The 14,056-nt window shown below is 41.0% G+C and overlaps 1 protein-coding gene across 1 annotated transcript; it reads left to right on the top strand.

Annotated features, from left to right (window-relative positions):
• The first annotated feature begins 7,996 nt into the window (after positions 1-7,996).
• Positions 7,997-13,803, top strand: LOC125893246 (uncharacterized protein C1orf232). Its single transcript, XM_049583810.1, has 4 exons — positions 7,997-8,337; positions 9,982-10,059; positions 10,292-10,398; positions 12,330-13,803. Exons 1-4 carry the CDS (start codon positions 8,257-8,259, stop codon positions 12,691-12,693), a joined length of 630 nt encoding a protein of 209 aa, XP_049439767.1. The 5' UTR covers positions 7,997-8,256; the 3' UTR covers positions 12,694-13,803.
• Positions 13,804-14,056: the final 253 nt, after the last annotated feature.

The following is a 14,056-nucleotide window of genomic DNA, read 5'->3' as shown; positions in this document are numbered from 1 at the left end:
CATGACCAACTAGAAATGTGTGGCAGCGTATTTTTCTGCTCAGGGGAGGTCACGACTTTATGAAAAGGTAGCGACCAGGTGCCAGACTGTAAGCAGCAGGCATCTGAGAGACACAGCGCCAAAAAAAACTAAAATATAGTGAGATGAAATGCCAAACGAGAGTGAATCTGGGGTTAGTTTTTACTTTAACTTTTGCTGGCAAGCATGTTCACAAACAGTAACTGACAACTCAGCATTGTATACCTTTAAGCCAAAACAGGATCTTTTCCTAAATATAACCAAGTGGTTTCTGTTCCTAAATGTACATAAAGTTTCATCATACCCACAATATATAAAATGTACAAATGTAATGGTTTGCAGAAAGGTACAATATCAACATTTATTCTGGCGACTTAGCAGTTCCTCCCTGGTTTCAGTCTTTATCCTGAGTCTTAGTCCTTTAGCGTCGGCATGATACACGGCCAGTTGCCATTATAGTTTAACGGCGCAACCAACAACCAAGGACTTTCACCCGAGAGAACGGTGTTCGTGTCCCATAAAATTCTAAAGCCAAACCCTGTTCTTTATCCCTAAACCTAACCACGTGTTTTTGTCGCCTAAACACAACCATGTGTTTGTTGTTGAAGGAAAAAAAACTTTTTGTGCTGTTGTACCGACGTTGTGTGTTTATTTTGAAAGAGACTGTATGGAAATGTTAAATCTCAATGAAAATGGAAGTGTATCTTGAAAGAAGAGAACTTGACACGGTGTCCCAGAGCGTCAGCAACCAACACAACCAGGGTACCTTCCACGTCATATGTCAATGTGGAAAGTCCATGACCAAAACGTCAATATGTGACGAGGTCGGAGTGAGAATGGGTTGTTATCCTCATCTATGCTAATTGGATGCTGGCTGTGACTGCACATATAGCACACCAGACTTGTTATCAAACTCTCAGCATGAAAGTGAATCAGCACACTTCTTAAAATGTCAAACTTTTCCTTCAGTCTTCTGTATTACATAAACATACTGTACATGTACAGTATAGGTCAAGCACCTGCGCTACAGCCTGACCCACTGACCTGCATACTGACATTCCACCACATCAACAAACTGATAAGCCCAGGTACAGCTGAAAGTGGGTGTCTGACGTTTTAAACCTGAAATGTCGATTCATATTTGCCTTGACCTTCAACAGTGCATTATGTCACTCAGGCTTTTCTGGCTCATCACACAGCAGAGTAAATAGAGCAAAGTTCAGCAGGACCCTCTTCATATGTAACACATGGGTCATAGTGTAAGCTGGTTTGCTGCCCATGGCTCTCTCTTTACATTCAGGTCTATTTTGGGCTGGCAGGATTCTGTCTGGTGAGCAACATGCATCAGCTTCATAAAGTTCACAAACACACACATGGGTTGAATTTCTTCATCCAATCCAAGTCACCACAGGAGTCTGGAAAACAGGCCTTTAAATGAACAAGCCTTGCCAGGACACCAGTGGAAGTGAGCTGGTGGGAAGACGGGGGTTACAAGATACTGTACATGGGGAGCTGAGAAGAAGGACGAGCACAGATGTCAGTTGGTCCTCAACTCCAAATTAGCAATGAGTGTGATGTGTTGTGGCGGATAGAAACAGGAAGGGAGGAAACATACAGGAAACATAGAAAGAGGCAGCAGGAGAGAGTAACTGTACATTTAGTCAAGAACAATTTTGAGCTACTTGTACTTTACTTGAGTATCTCCACTTTACGCGACTTCATACTTCTTCTCCGCAACATTTCATAGGCAGATATTGTACTTTTTGGACACCCTGGACACGTCGCCAGACCATCACAGAGCTGACACATAGAGACAGACAACCACACCCACATTCACATTTACAGACAATTTAGAGTCACCAGTTAGCCTGCATGTCTTTGGACTGTGGGAGGAAGCCGGAGTACTCGGAGAAAACCCACGCTGACACGGTGAGAACATGCAAACTCCACACAAAGGGGCCCATCACCCTGGGTGCAAACCAGGAAGTCTCCCCAGGTAGCCAAAATGACCTGGCCCAGAATTGGCCTGAACTCGGCAAGCCAGATGTAATTAGCTGGGCCAGGTCCGGTTGCTCGAGTTGGCTGAGACTCCACATGATTCCAGCTGCCAACACTGCCATCACTGGGTGTTTCGGGGAGGCTACAATGCTAACCACTGGACCACCGTGCCGTGATCCAAGTTCCGTTAGATATATAAAGATTTTACTTACAAAGATCAACCTTTCAACTTAAGTGTAAGCTATCACTCCACTGTGACCAGCCACAGCATCAAAACTTGCACATTACAGCATCACTAATAATGACGAATAAAATACATCATAACGCTCAGAAGGGACCATTTTTATGCATAATAAGAACTCTTTTGACATTTTAAATCCAAGTTGCAAGTACAAATTCTGCACTGTAACTTAAGGGCAATTTTAAAAGCAGCACTTTTACTTGTGACAAAATGCTTTCACACCATTGTTACTTTTACTTATGTAAATGACCTGAACACTTCCTCTGTCACGGTGTAAATACATTTGTAAAATACTCCAGTTATATAAGCCAAAATTATACAGTATATAATAATATTTGCCTGCACAGTTAGTACTTTTCCACACTAGAGGTGTATTTTGCTGGCAACATGTACTTTTACTCATGTAATGTAGGACTTACTTAATTGTAATGCAGTACTTTTACACATTTATTGCTACCCATACATTATGTATAGTATTTAATGCCACAAGCAACAGGTGTCCTTTGGGAATGTGCATAATAAATCAAAGTTTCCATGTATGATTCAGCATTTCATGTGTATTAACACTGCTGATGTCAGCCCTTTGATGGGCGCTGAGCTGCTTGGTGGGAGACACTGGTGCGACACCAAGTTAATGAATGTAACCAGTGTGTGTTTAACGCTCATGTGATAATGAGTTTATCTAAAGACATTCCTCTGGTTACATCCCTGGCTGCTGGTGTAGATTTATTGGAGAGGTGGCCGGCCACGTGACAGGTCATCGAAGACTTCCACCCTCTCCCCTCCATCCACACCCCCCATGTAGAGCTCCCTGCAGAGCTGCTGCAAGATCATAAAAGAGGTTGAATTGATTTTCTTCAGCCTTCTTCTCTTTTGTCCCCAGGATTAGTTTTCACTTCACCACAATCTTAATTGTCTCTGTTGGGGGTATTTTACTGCGGCATGGTGAAGGAAAAGCTCAAAACCACACAGCTCGTGTGCATTTACATCCACATGACCTAAAAAAATTTGAGGGTTATTGTTGCTTCTCAGAGCAACAGTTTCAGGTTGTTGATCTCTGAGGTGACTTTGAAAGGGCTTGCATGTTGACACTGAGGCACATGTGCATGTATATAATAAACACGATGCATTTGTACACAGTGTTCTGTACATTCTGTTCTACATCTCTGAGGCACATCACTTGAGCACGACCTGTGTCACTGTCTCCCCCTAGTGGGCAGAAAAGCATAACAAACAACACCAAAAATGGATACGTCACATGCATATGATGCACATGTTAACTCCCCACAGACACAAGCATGGACTTTGGTTCATATTGATGAAGGGAGAAGGAAGTGTTTGTTTAGTTCCACATAGTAAGCACCAAAGAAGAATCCCTCTCACTGTCATGAGATCTACCCCAGATAATTGTTTTGGTCCCTCCAGGTGTCATTTACAGTCATGCAGTGCAGAAACACTGAAAACTACAGCAAGTAGATCAGACAGTTGCAATCAAAACTATCTCACAGTCTCTATTTCCCACTCTTGCTAATTTCTGAGGAGTTGCTTTGAGCCCCTCTTTCAGGGGGACAAGCAACAACGTAAATATACAAGAACGTAAGGAGTTATGCAGGTACAAATAGCTAGGTCATGCACAGTTAATATCAAAACATAGACTGCTTTGAGACGAAGGTAGTGACCTACATTCACAGGGACCTATGGACTGGAAGAACTTAAAAAAAAACAACACATCTTTTCAGACTACATTAAAGGGACATTTAAACTCCAAATCAAACTACATATTTTTCCGCTTACCTGTAGCGCCATTTGTCAGTTTAGATTGTTTTGGTATGAACTGCCACGTGTTGGAGATATCAGCCGCAGAGATGTCTGCCTTCTCTCCAAAATAATGGGACTAGATGGCGCTTGATTTGAGAAACTCAACAGCAATGTCACTTTCCACAAACCATGACCTGGTTACTCAAGATAATCCACAGACCTTGTTGTGAGCAGCTTTATGTAGGAACTATTTCCTTTTACCGAACTTCTGCCAACCATATCACTACTACTACTGCTAGCTCTCCTAGCACCAAGCAGTGATACAGTTGGCAGGTGTAGTTCGGTAGAAAGAAAGTAGTTCCTACATGAAACTGCACACAACAAGGTCTGTGGATTATCTTGAGTAACCAGGTCATGGTTTCTGGGAAGAGACATTGCTGTTGAGTTTTTCAAATGTAGTTTTTGTTGCTTTGAGCACCACAAGCTGAGTGCCATCCAGCCCCATTATATTCAAGAGAAGGCCAATGTCTCTCCAACTGATATCTCCAACACTCTACAACTCACACCAAAACAATCTAGACTGATAAATAGCACTACAGGTAAGTGGAAAAAAACATGGATTTTTGAGTCTGTCTCTTTGAACAAACTGTCTGACAGAAAACACTTAGTACAATTACTGCATTTAAATGATAATTAGCTTTAATGAACGAGAAACATCAAATTAAATCAAATCAGACATAGTAATCACAATCAAGTTTACTTCGGCAGCTAGCTATATGGAGCATATTTTCAAACTGCCATGCAATGAAGATCAGTAGAGCTCTCATTTTTTGTTATTTGTCTTTAAAGGAGATCTGTTTGCTACAATGGCACTTTGCCCAGGGTGCATTTGTTGATAATCACTTGTGTAATTAATTATTTAAATCCAGCCATATTTCCCTCACTACTTTATATCAGCATCAGCAGATTGTTACATGATGATAAAATGATAAACACTACACTCTTCTAATACTAGAAATTAACTCCTCCTCTCAACATCCAAAACCAGATGTTCAAAACTATGAAGGACTCTTGAGCCACCCTGTGGGGATCTCAGGCTATGACTAGTGACGGTACATAAAAAGTATCTTTCTCTTTAATATTTGGTTTTTAACTGGGAAACATCCACTCAGTAATCAATAAGCAAACACCAGTGAAGGTGAAAATAAGAAGTAATTGAAACATGTCTCTATCACATCCAGGTCATGTCAGGTGCTATTTGTAGAGATTTAAAAATAGATCAAATGAATTCATTACTCATTCAAACGAGCACAATGGGAGTAATAATTAAAACAAAATGGTGGTGGCCTCAAGGTTAGAGAAAGCAGTGTGTCAAGGTACGAAGTGAAAATAGAAGCAAAATAATTTAATTAAACACAATATTTGTCTCTTGCTCTAGTTGTTCTTGAGTTGTTTTATTCTCTGATACGACCATGCATCATGCTAATAAAAAGGCAGAAACGAAGAAACAAAGGCAGGAATGACATTTGTTGTAATATCAGTACTGAGCTTGACGGTTCACTGTTGACGCAGAAAACAGCAGTTTGACAAAAAGGTGTACAGCTTGTTTATTACCAGAGCTTTCAGACACATTTAAGCTTTCATCTCAGATGCTCAGTGCATCCAATCTGACAAGGGAGGGCACAAATTGTGTCCTAAAGCAGAGAGACCTTGTGATATGAACATATAGCATCTATATATTTAATATAGTATCTATATTAATTTTTTGAAATATGCACATTAATCTCCTCACAAAATATGTCGATGATCCCCCTGGAATGATGAAACATAACTACGTATTTTCACTCAAGTATGGTACCTAAGTACAGTTTTAATGTACCTGCATTTTACATCACTATTTTAATTTCCTGCTACTTAACACTTCCGCTACACATTTCAGAGGAGAAATACTGTTCTCTTTCCTGCACTAAAGCTGTAGTTACTTAACACATTGAAATTTTAAATACTGAAAATAATGAACATTTTAAACACAATGTAAATAGATTAAAATGAGCTTCATCTCAACTAGCAATAACACCAACAAGCTGCATAACTGTTACTGCATCAAAAATAATAATATAACAATACAAAATATGCAATCATATAATACTTTGAAAGGTGCTATTCTGCATACCAACAAGTTTTGATTCTTGAAGTACATTTACTGCTATTACTTCAACTGAAGATGATCTGAAAGATACTTCCACCACTGTCTGCAGGTCAGACTGTGACCTCTAGTGAGAGGAGATATGTAAATACACCTATGCACTTTATTTATTTATCTATTTATATGTTCTCTTTATTTATTTATTTATTTATTTATTTCTAATTTTAATTTCATTGTCAATTTTTAACAGAACATTTCCTGCATAGGACCTCACAAAAAATAAAAATACATAAATATAAAAATACTACTGCAAATAATAATAATAATAATAATAATAATAACATTAAATTAAAAATAAATGTAATTAAATAAATACAGAAACAGACATATATGCATTTTAAATTGAGTTCACTACAGAGTTAGTGAAACCTGGTTAAGTATCATCTGTTATCCTTTTGATGCAAAAGTCCTGTACACATGATACTTTAAAAACTGCATGTTTACTTCAGTAACAAAATACTCAATGACACACACATCTCCTATTATTTAACAACTGTATTATCTAATCCTTCTTGTATTTATAATAAGACATGCAGTATGTAGGTCATCAATGTCGCTGTGCTGCCTCTGTAACAATCCACTGCCTCAGTGTTGTGTGTTAAATACTTGGGTGTGTCCTTTCCACTCTGAAACATGAGCCGCTCCGGCCACAACCAAACTGGCTGCTCTTCAAATAACAAGACATCCATCAGTCTGCACGTTGTCCATAGAACTGCATTCATAATTCATGTTAATCTTATGGATCTGCCCGAACCTTACAGCCGCATCACTGTCCGACTGTATGGTAATTAAAACCAGGAACAGGAGACATACAGGACAAGTTAGATCACATTTCTCTGATCAATCAAGATTGTCTTCAAGGCTACACTGATTAACTTTGCATAAATGTACATTAAGCACCATATTACTATTGTTACAGTCACAGTCACAAGACTTTATCTTGCTAAAATTAAAGAGATAATTGAGATGTGTCGAGTCAACACAAAACCACATGTATTTCTGTACTCGTCTGTGTTGTGGTGGTGGTGAAACCCAATCAGTCATCAAAGCTTTATACAGCTCTCTTTATCTACACGACACTTGCTGGCCCTCTCAGGTTGCCAAGCAACCGGTCACAAAAAAAACTTTGCGGTGCACCTGAAGCTGGTGTTCAGCAGATATGGCTGCAACAGCCAGTGAGAGCAGAGGAGCAGGGCCTGCAAGGAAGTGGCCAGGTAACAGCCCCAGTAAGGCTGTGTGATGATATAAACTTGTGTTTCCATAAATGAATTGCATGTGTGAACGTATGTGTGGAGTTAATTCATGGGGAAATACACACAAGACTACAAGCTATTAACGCCTGTTTCTAAAAAACAAAAAGTCTTGCTGCTGTAATTTTCTGTCTGCTCAGAAGATTTAAGAATGTGTGTTTTACCTCTAGTTGTGAGATAACATAAACTTACTGCAGTACAAAAGTCGTCCAATTAAGATTTCCATCTGGGCATAAACATGTCAGTGCTGCGCATGTATGTGTGTTTGTGTGTGTTGTGCATCAGGGTTACAGGAGCCAGTCTGCCAGCCTGCCTGACAATGGACCTCTGGCTCTGGGAAAGAGACCCTCTCAAATATGCATGAGGAAATCCACACCTGTTTCCAGGTAACCAAGGCAGGGATTCTGAACCGTGACGCTGAATTCAGTGTGTGTGTGTGTGTGTGTGTGTGTACACCTGCGTGGGCGCATGCACAAACAGCACAGCTTCCTAGCTTTACCTGCTCAGACACTCTGTGGGGACGAAAGCAGCTGTCATCTCCACCGGCTTGATGAGACGAGACATAATCTGAGCAGAAGAAACGCTATGAAACACTGTGGCCCTCGGTGCTGAACTCCCCCCTGAGTTCCCTGAGCTGCTGAGAACTTTCACACATGGAAACAGGTCAGAGTTGGCCTAACTGAGACGAAGCTGAGGCTGGAAGTGGAGACTCGGCTGAAGGGTGGACCACAGAGGCATTACGAGGTCTTTACAGGTCTTACCCTGAGGTATCTAACTGTGCAAGTATGAATCCAATGTGGAAAGTATACAAGAGCAAAGTGATGAAGACGCTCAACCCTGAGTATGAGGAGGACACTGCAGAAGAGGTACAGAATTTACCACTTTCTACTCATTCATACACGTGTATTAAAGTTTCAGAAAGTTGACTTGGTTGTTGGCACCAAAGTCACAAGGTCCCATGGTTTTGTTTGCTCGTCATTTTTTATTTATCGCAGGGTCAGATGAGCTTGCTGGGTTGTTTTGTTTCGGCGCAAAGGGAACTTTGAAGCAGAAGTTAGGCCTACACAATACTTCCTCTGGTGTATTTTGGCAATTTTGACTCCTGACAACTGAATTATTAATAGATAAAACTGTGTTGGTTTATCCTGGCGTGCACATCTTCTGTTTTCAGTGTCAAAATCCAGTTGCAGATATATTCACAACCCTAATAAAGTGGGTTGTAACTCAGGTATTGTACATAAAGGCAACATTACAAGGCATGATAGTGGCTAAGTATCATATTTGATTAAGCACTACACTTTTGAGGTAGTACTTCCATTATATGCTACTTTATATTTCTGCTTGACAACATTTCAGAAGGAAATATCAACCTTTTTACTCGATTACTTTCATCTAAACACCGTAGTTGATAAAGATTTAACATTTAACTTGATATTTTTTTGGCTGATGACCCTTTTCACACATTTCCCCTTGCAACCTTCCCCGATGGTTTCAACTGAATAACTTTTTGAGGTCGAAAGAGGGAAATGTGTCCAATATTTCACCAAAAAAGAGCAAGAAAATTGAGCAAAGTCCAATAAATTTAACACAGATGTGTGGAGCAGCACATTGTTTTTCTTCTTTATTGCAACATTCATCATCTCACGGTGCACCAGATTAATTTTCGCCCCCTTTAAGTTGGAAACTACTGGATTAAACTACAAAACTGTATATAAAATAATTAAGATTTGCTCCATCTGCACGAGCTACAACAGTAAAATGCTGCTTACACATCGCTGCATCAGTAATATTTAAACACAAGACTTGTACTTTAAGTTCAGTATTTGACTGCTTCTTCCGCCCCTGATTCTCATAGCGACACCTGCACTCCATCCAGGGTTTGGTACCAACGAAACAGCCACAGTGTTGCACTGACCCAGATCTCGGGAGGACTCAGAAACTCGATCCTGCACGGGAGCTGAACAAACGGATTAGTTGGCATTCCACTGACTGACTGACTGACTGATTGGGGGGGGGGGGGGGGGGGGTAGCCAGGGCCACGGGGTGTATTCACACCAGCTTCAAACTTTGGTCTCTCTTAATGCCAGGGCCTCTGCAGACAGTGACGACAGGGAATACTGTGTGTGTTTGGAGAGATAGTTTCCATTTGGAGGGATGTGCAGAGTTGTCATCGCTGCTATTTGAGTCGACATTACTCCACGCACACTTGTGAAATATGAGACATCTATAGTGGATCGCCGTGACCCCGTGATGTCAAAACATACACTGATGTGGAAATACTAATCAGAAACAATCAGTTTACCAAACTGCCACACCAGGCTTCAGCAATCCATGTCTTCTATATTCTTGATGAACATTTCTTCATGTGCACTTACGGGTTGTAGTATCCATATTAGACACTAGATGGCGACTGATGTGCACAAATCCTGTGCATCTTTAACATCGGGACATTGCTGTGTGGACAGCATGGCTCAGTACATCCATTTTGTCTTTTGTTTCTGCTGTTGCAGGTCACAGAGGTAGAGAATGACATGAGTCCAGTGCAGGAAGAGGAGGGTCCCAATGCTGTATCCCAGCTGGCCAAGAAAGTACGTGAGCGTCAGCAGCTCCTGATTAATGTTTGGGACAACTACAGTGTGTAATGTGGTCATACAACTTTTAAATGTACCCCACAGCTTCAGTGTTGTGTTAGCAATGATGAATATCACAGTAAGTGGTTGTAAAATCATTAAAGGAGACTTCACAGAGGACCATTGTTCAGCTGAAACCACCTAAATGACACCTACTTTGACCTTTGACCCCGTGTGTGTGGTTGTCCAGATGCAGGGGGCCGGGACTAAAAGCTGGAACAGGCTATCATCTCTCTTCAACAAAGACGATGAACACCAGCTCCTAGAGGAGACTGAGAGCCCGCCAGTCGCCGACCAGTGAGTGGAAGTCTTTCTCTTTTGTTGACATCTGTCCTCTCTCTGCCTGAACAGATGTCGTTCTTGCACCTTGTACCATCTGTGGGATTTGTTCAGGTAAAATATTCTGCAGGTATTTTTTTTTAGTTTCTGTGTATAATATGTATTCACAGTTTAATTTAAGGGCACCTCAAGAAAGCCCAAATAATGTTGTAGGTTAAGTTAAACTTCAGTAGCAGGATTTAGCTCACTGACAAACTGAGTGACAAAAACGGAGGTCTGATCGAAAATATCACTAAATTGCAAGACTTACACTCTTTTATGTGGTGTAAAAGATCTGGCCTAGATTTGCTTAAAAGGTAAAAGTTTAATAAGGCTAGGTTAGACATGACTTTTGCTTTGATAGCATTTACTGTAAATGACAATATTTAAAGCAGTTTGGAAGATTGATACCATTCTACTTTGCCTGTCTGCTAAATATGAAGCAACCACCAGCAGCCAGTTAGCCTATCTTAGCATAAAAAGTGCTAACAGTGGGAACCAGCTAGCCTAGCCCTTTCCTAAGGTTACAAAATCCAACTACCACTTATCACTAATCAATACGTAATATCTGGTTTATCTGTACAAAAATCTAAATGAACAAAATGACTCATAATGGTTTAGAGGTGATGGTATTTTGTTATCGTCGCAGTGTTGCTGTTTCCCCCTGTTTCCAGCCTTTATGCTAAGCTAATCTAGTCAACTGCCAACCTGGTCTCACTTCTAACTTGTTATTTAGCAATACTTGGGCTGTGGCCCTTGGCGTCAGACACCAAGGCACAGTGGCCCCGTTTAGCAGCGGCATGAGACGCACTGGGTGGTTGCACTTTTTCAACACATTCTCACTCCGACCTTGTCCTTGGTCATGGACTTTCCACATCGACATATGACGTGCAAGGTAGTCTGGGTGCGTCTGTTGTGTTTTGTTCTGGGACACTGTGTCAACTTCAGCCTGTTACATGCATTGTGTCTTTTCAAAGTACACTTCAATTTTCAGATGAAATGTACAGTTTGCGTACAGTCTCTTTCAAAATAAACATACTACTTTGGTGCAACGCCTCAAATTGACTTTATTTCCAAACACATGTAGTTACCTTTAGCCAGCACATGCACATGGTTAGGTTTGGGCAACAAAAGCATGGGGTTAGGAGAAATATACTATACACTCATACGGGAAGCAAACACCAGTATCCTGGGTGAAAGTCAATGGTTACTGGACCCAACTTGGACATTTTTTTTGCCACCTTAGCTTGCGTTGTTGTCTACCCATGTTTCCACCAGATGCTGTCAGGCACTGTTATACATTGACGCCGCCCAGCTGCATATCATGCCGATGTGAAAGGATGACTTTTTTTGTCAGTGTCTGACGTGGAAGTCACTGCCCAAGCACCGCCATTTGATGATTTCGTAATGAGTCCACGTTGACTTTTGACACTCCGGGCAACTATTGTTGTATAAAGAGCGGGAAAGTCTGTATTGGGTGAGTGAGAGTAGAGGTGGATGAGTCAAACAAACTCACGTCAGTCGAGTTATTTAATAACAGCGTAGTGTGCTTGTACATATAGCATACTATGCTAGTGCATATGTCACATCACGTTACATTAGTGACAAATCTACTTAGTTTAAGCCAATCAATGATCTTTTTTTTTCTAAACCTAACCACTTGTGTTGCCTAAACTGAAGGAAGTAAACCTATGTTTTACCTATGTTCAAAGTTTATTTTGAAATTGCATTTAATGTGCAGAAACTCGACATGCCACCTCTGTGCGTCCAAAACTTAGGCAGGAGGGGTAGCTTCATATTTAGTGAACATATGTGACAGCAGTATTGGTCTTCTGGTGACAATGCCAAAGCACCCACGTATATGTGACTGACTCCTAAAATTAACCCCACTATTTTCTCTGACTCCTCAGTCCACTTGCAGTAAAGCCCGAGGAGCCTCCTCCTCGACCCCCTAAGCGCACAGCATTCTGGGATAACTTTGCAGCCAACTGGGCCGCCAAGAAGCAGGCGGAAGCTGCAGCCGCTGCTGCTGCAGCGAACGAGGCAGCAGCAGCAGGTCAAGGTGAAGAGGGGGTGACAGAGGCTGTAGGGGAGGAGAGCCAGGATGGGCAGATCCCTCAGGGAGAGGAGAGTGAAGGAGGAGGAGGAGGAGGAAGGAGCGGCAACAACAGCTTCTCCAAATACGTCTCACTGGGAGGAGGGAGCGAGGACGCATCCTTTAAGTGGAACTTTGTCACCAGCAAGCTGGCAGAGCTGAAGGCCAAGAGCAACTAGCTGCTCAGGATGAAGGAGTGTGGAGAATATAAAGAATATGACGATGACAGGATGTTAGATGTAGGAGTGTGGAGGAAGTGTAAGGAGGAGGCTATATTTCACACAGGATGTCCTGAAACCAAACTGTACAGCTATTGTAGAAGTCCCCTTTTATCTGAAATACTCAACTCATGCATCGTCTCTTATACGTGTCTTTTAACAAGCAGCAAAAATGTTACAATAAATTAGGTTATTTTAACCATAACCCTATTTAAGGCCCACATAAGGCCCACCAGAACACAAATAATCTTGAAATATTGTTTTGTATTGAATTTTCAAGAGTAAGAAGAGATCATAGTATGAAAAAATATCACAGAATAAAATGAGTTTACTTCACAAAGGGGACTTCTAAAATTGCTTGTACTAAAAGAGAGTTACAGTAATTGAAAAAAACTTAATTATTCCTTGGAGATGAGGTGGGTGTATGATACAAATCTGCCTCTGGAGCTAACAGTTGTCTCTTTCCAAGCTTTAGATGCAGCCGACAGCGTGACAAGTGATCAGTATGGTAGCCAGTGTTTAACCTGTTAAATAGGCCGCACAATACAGCCTGCTTTCATGGAGCTATATGGTGATGTCTACTTTCCCATAGTGCTTTTAAAACCACAAAAAGGTACCTCCACACCTGTCAGCAAACTTGATCTAATCTGTAGTTTAGCAAAAACGGATTAAGAGATTAAAGGCAGTGATAGCCAGATTAGTTAAGGATTATCTCACTTAACCTGCGCAGAGGGCAGGGGATTTCTGTGAAGAGATTTGGCAGTGTGACATAACTATTGCGTAATATAAACATTTATAAACCACTTTTTCTCTCCTCGGACGTCAGTAAGAGGAAACCTGCGGTACCACTGTGTGTGAAAATGTGAATGTGTCAGCTCAGGTGCACTGACATGATGACTTAGATTTTCTGATTGTGACTGAGACTGTTCAAAGAGTTTTTAACATTCCTAATTTTGTGACATGAAAGGCTTTGAATATTATTTTATCTCAGATTTTGGTTTTTGACTTGTTGTATGTTATCTGATGTTTTGTTTTCTGGTATGCTATAATAAAGACGTCTGCACAAAAAGTTCTGACAAAGCATAAAACACCACATTTAATTTTCTGGATGAGTAGAGAAATGAGCCTTTGTTGACCTCGTCTTGGACTCTGGAGGTGAACTAGGTGGAGGAGGATGCGACAGTTCTCCTTAAAATGATGGCTGACAGCAGCAGAGGGGAGAGCAGATTTAAAATTTTGCAGTAGCATCCTGATTGGCAAATAGAGATCGTAGCAAAGTTTGGTTGGATAACTAGAAGAGTGAACACCTATAGTCAGCTGATTA

This window comes from Epinephelus fuscoguttatus, linkage group LG8 (genome assembly GCF_011397635.1).
Source record: "Epinephelus fuscoguttatus linkage group LG8, E.fuscoguttatus.final_Chr_v1".
Taxonomy (NCBI): domain Eukaryota; kingdom Metazoa; phylum Chordata; class Actinopteri; order Perciformes; family Serranidae; genus Epinephelus; species Epinephelus fuscoguttatus.
The sequence above is the reverse complement of the archived record's forward strand: the minus strand, read 5'-3'. Positions and strand labels throughout refer to the sequence as shown.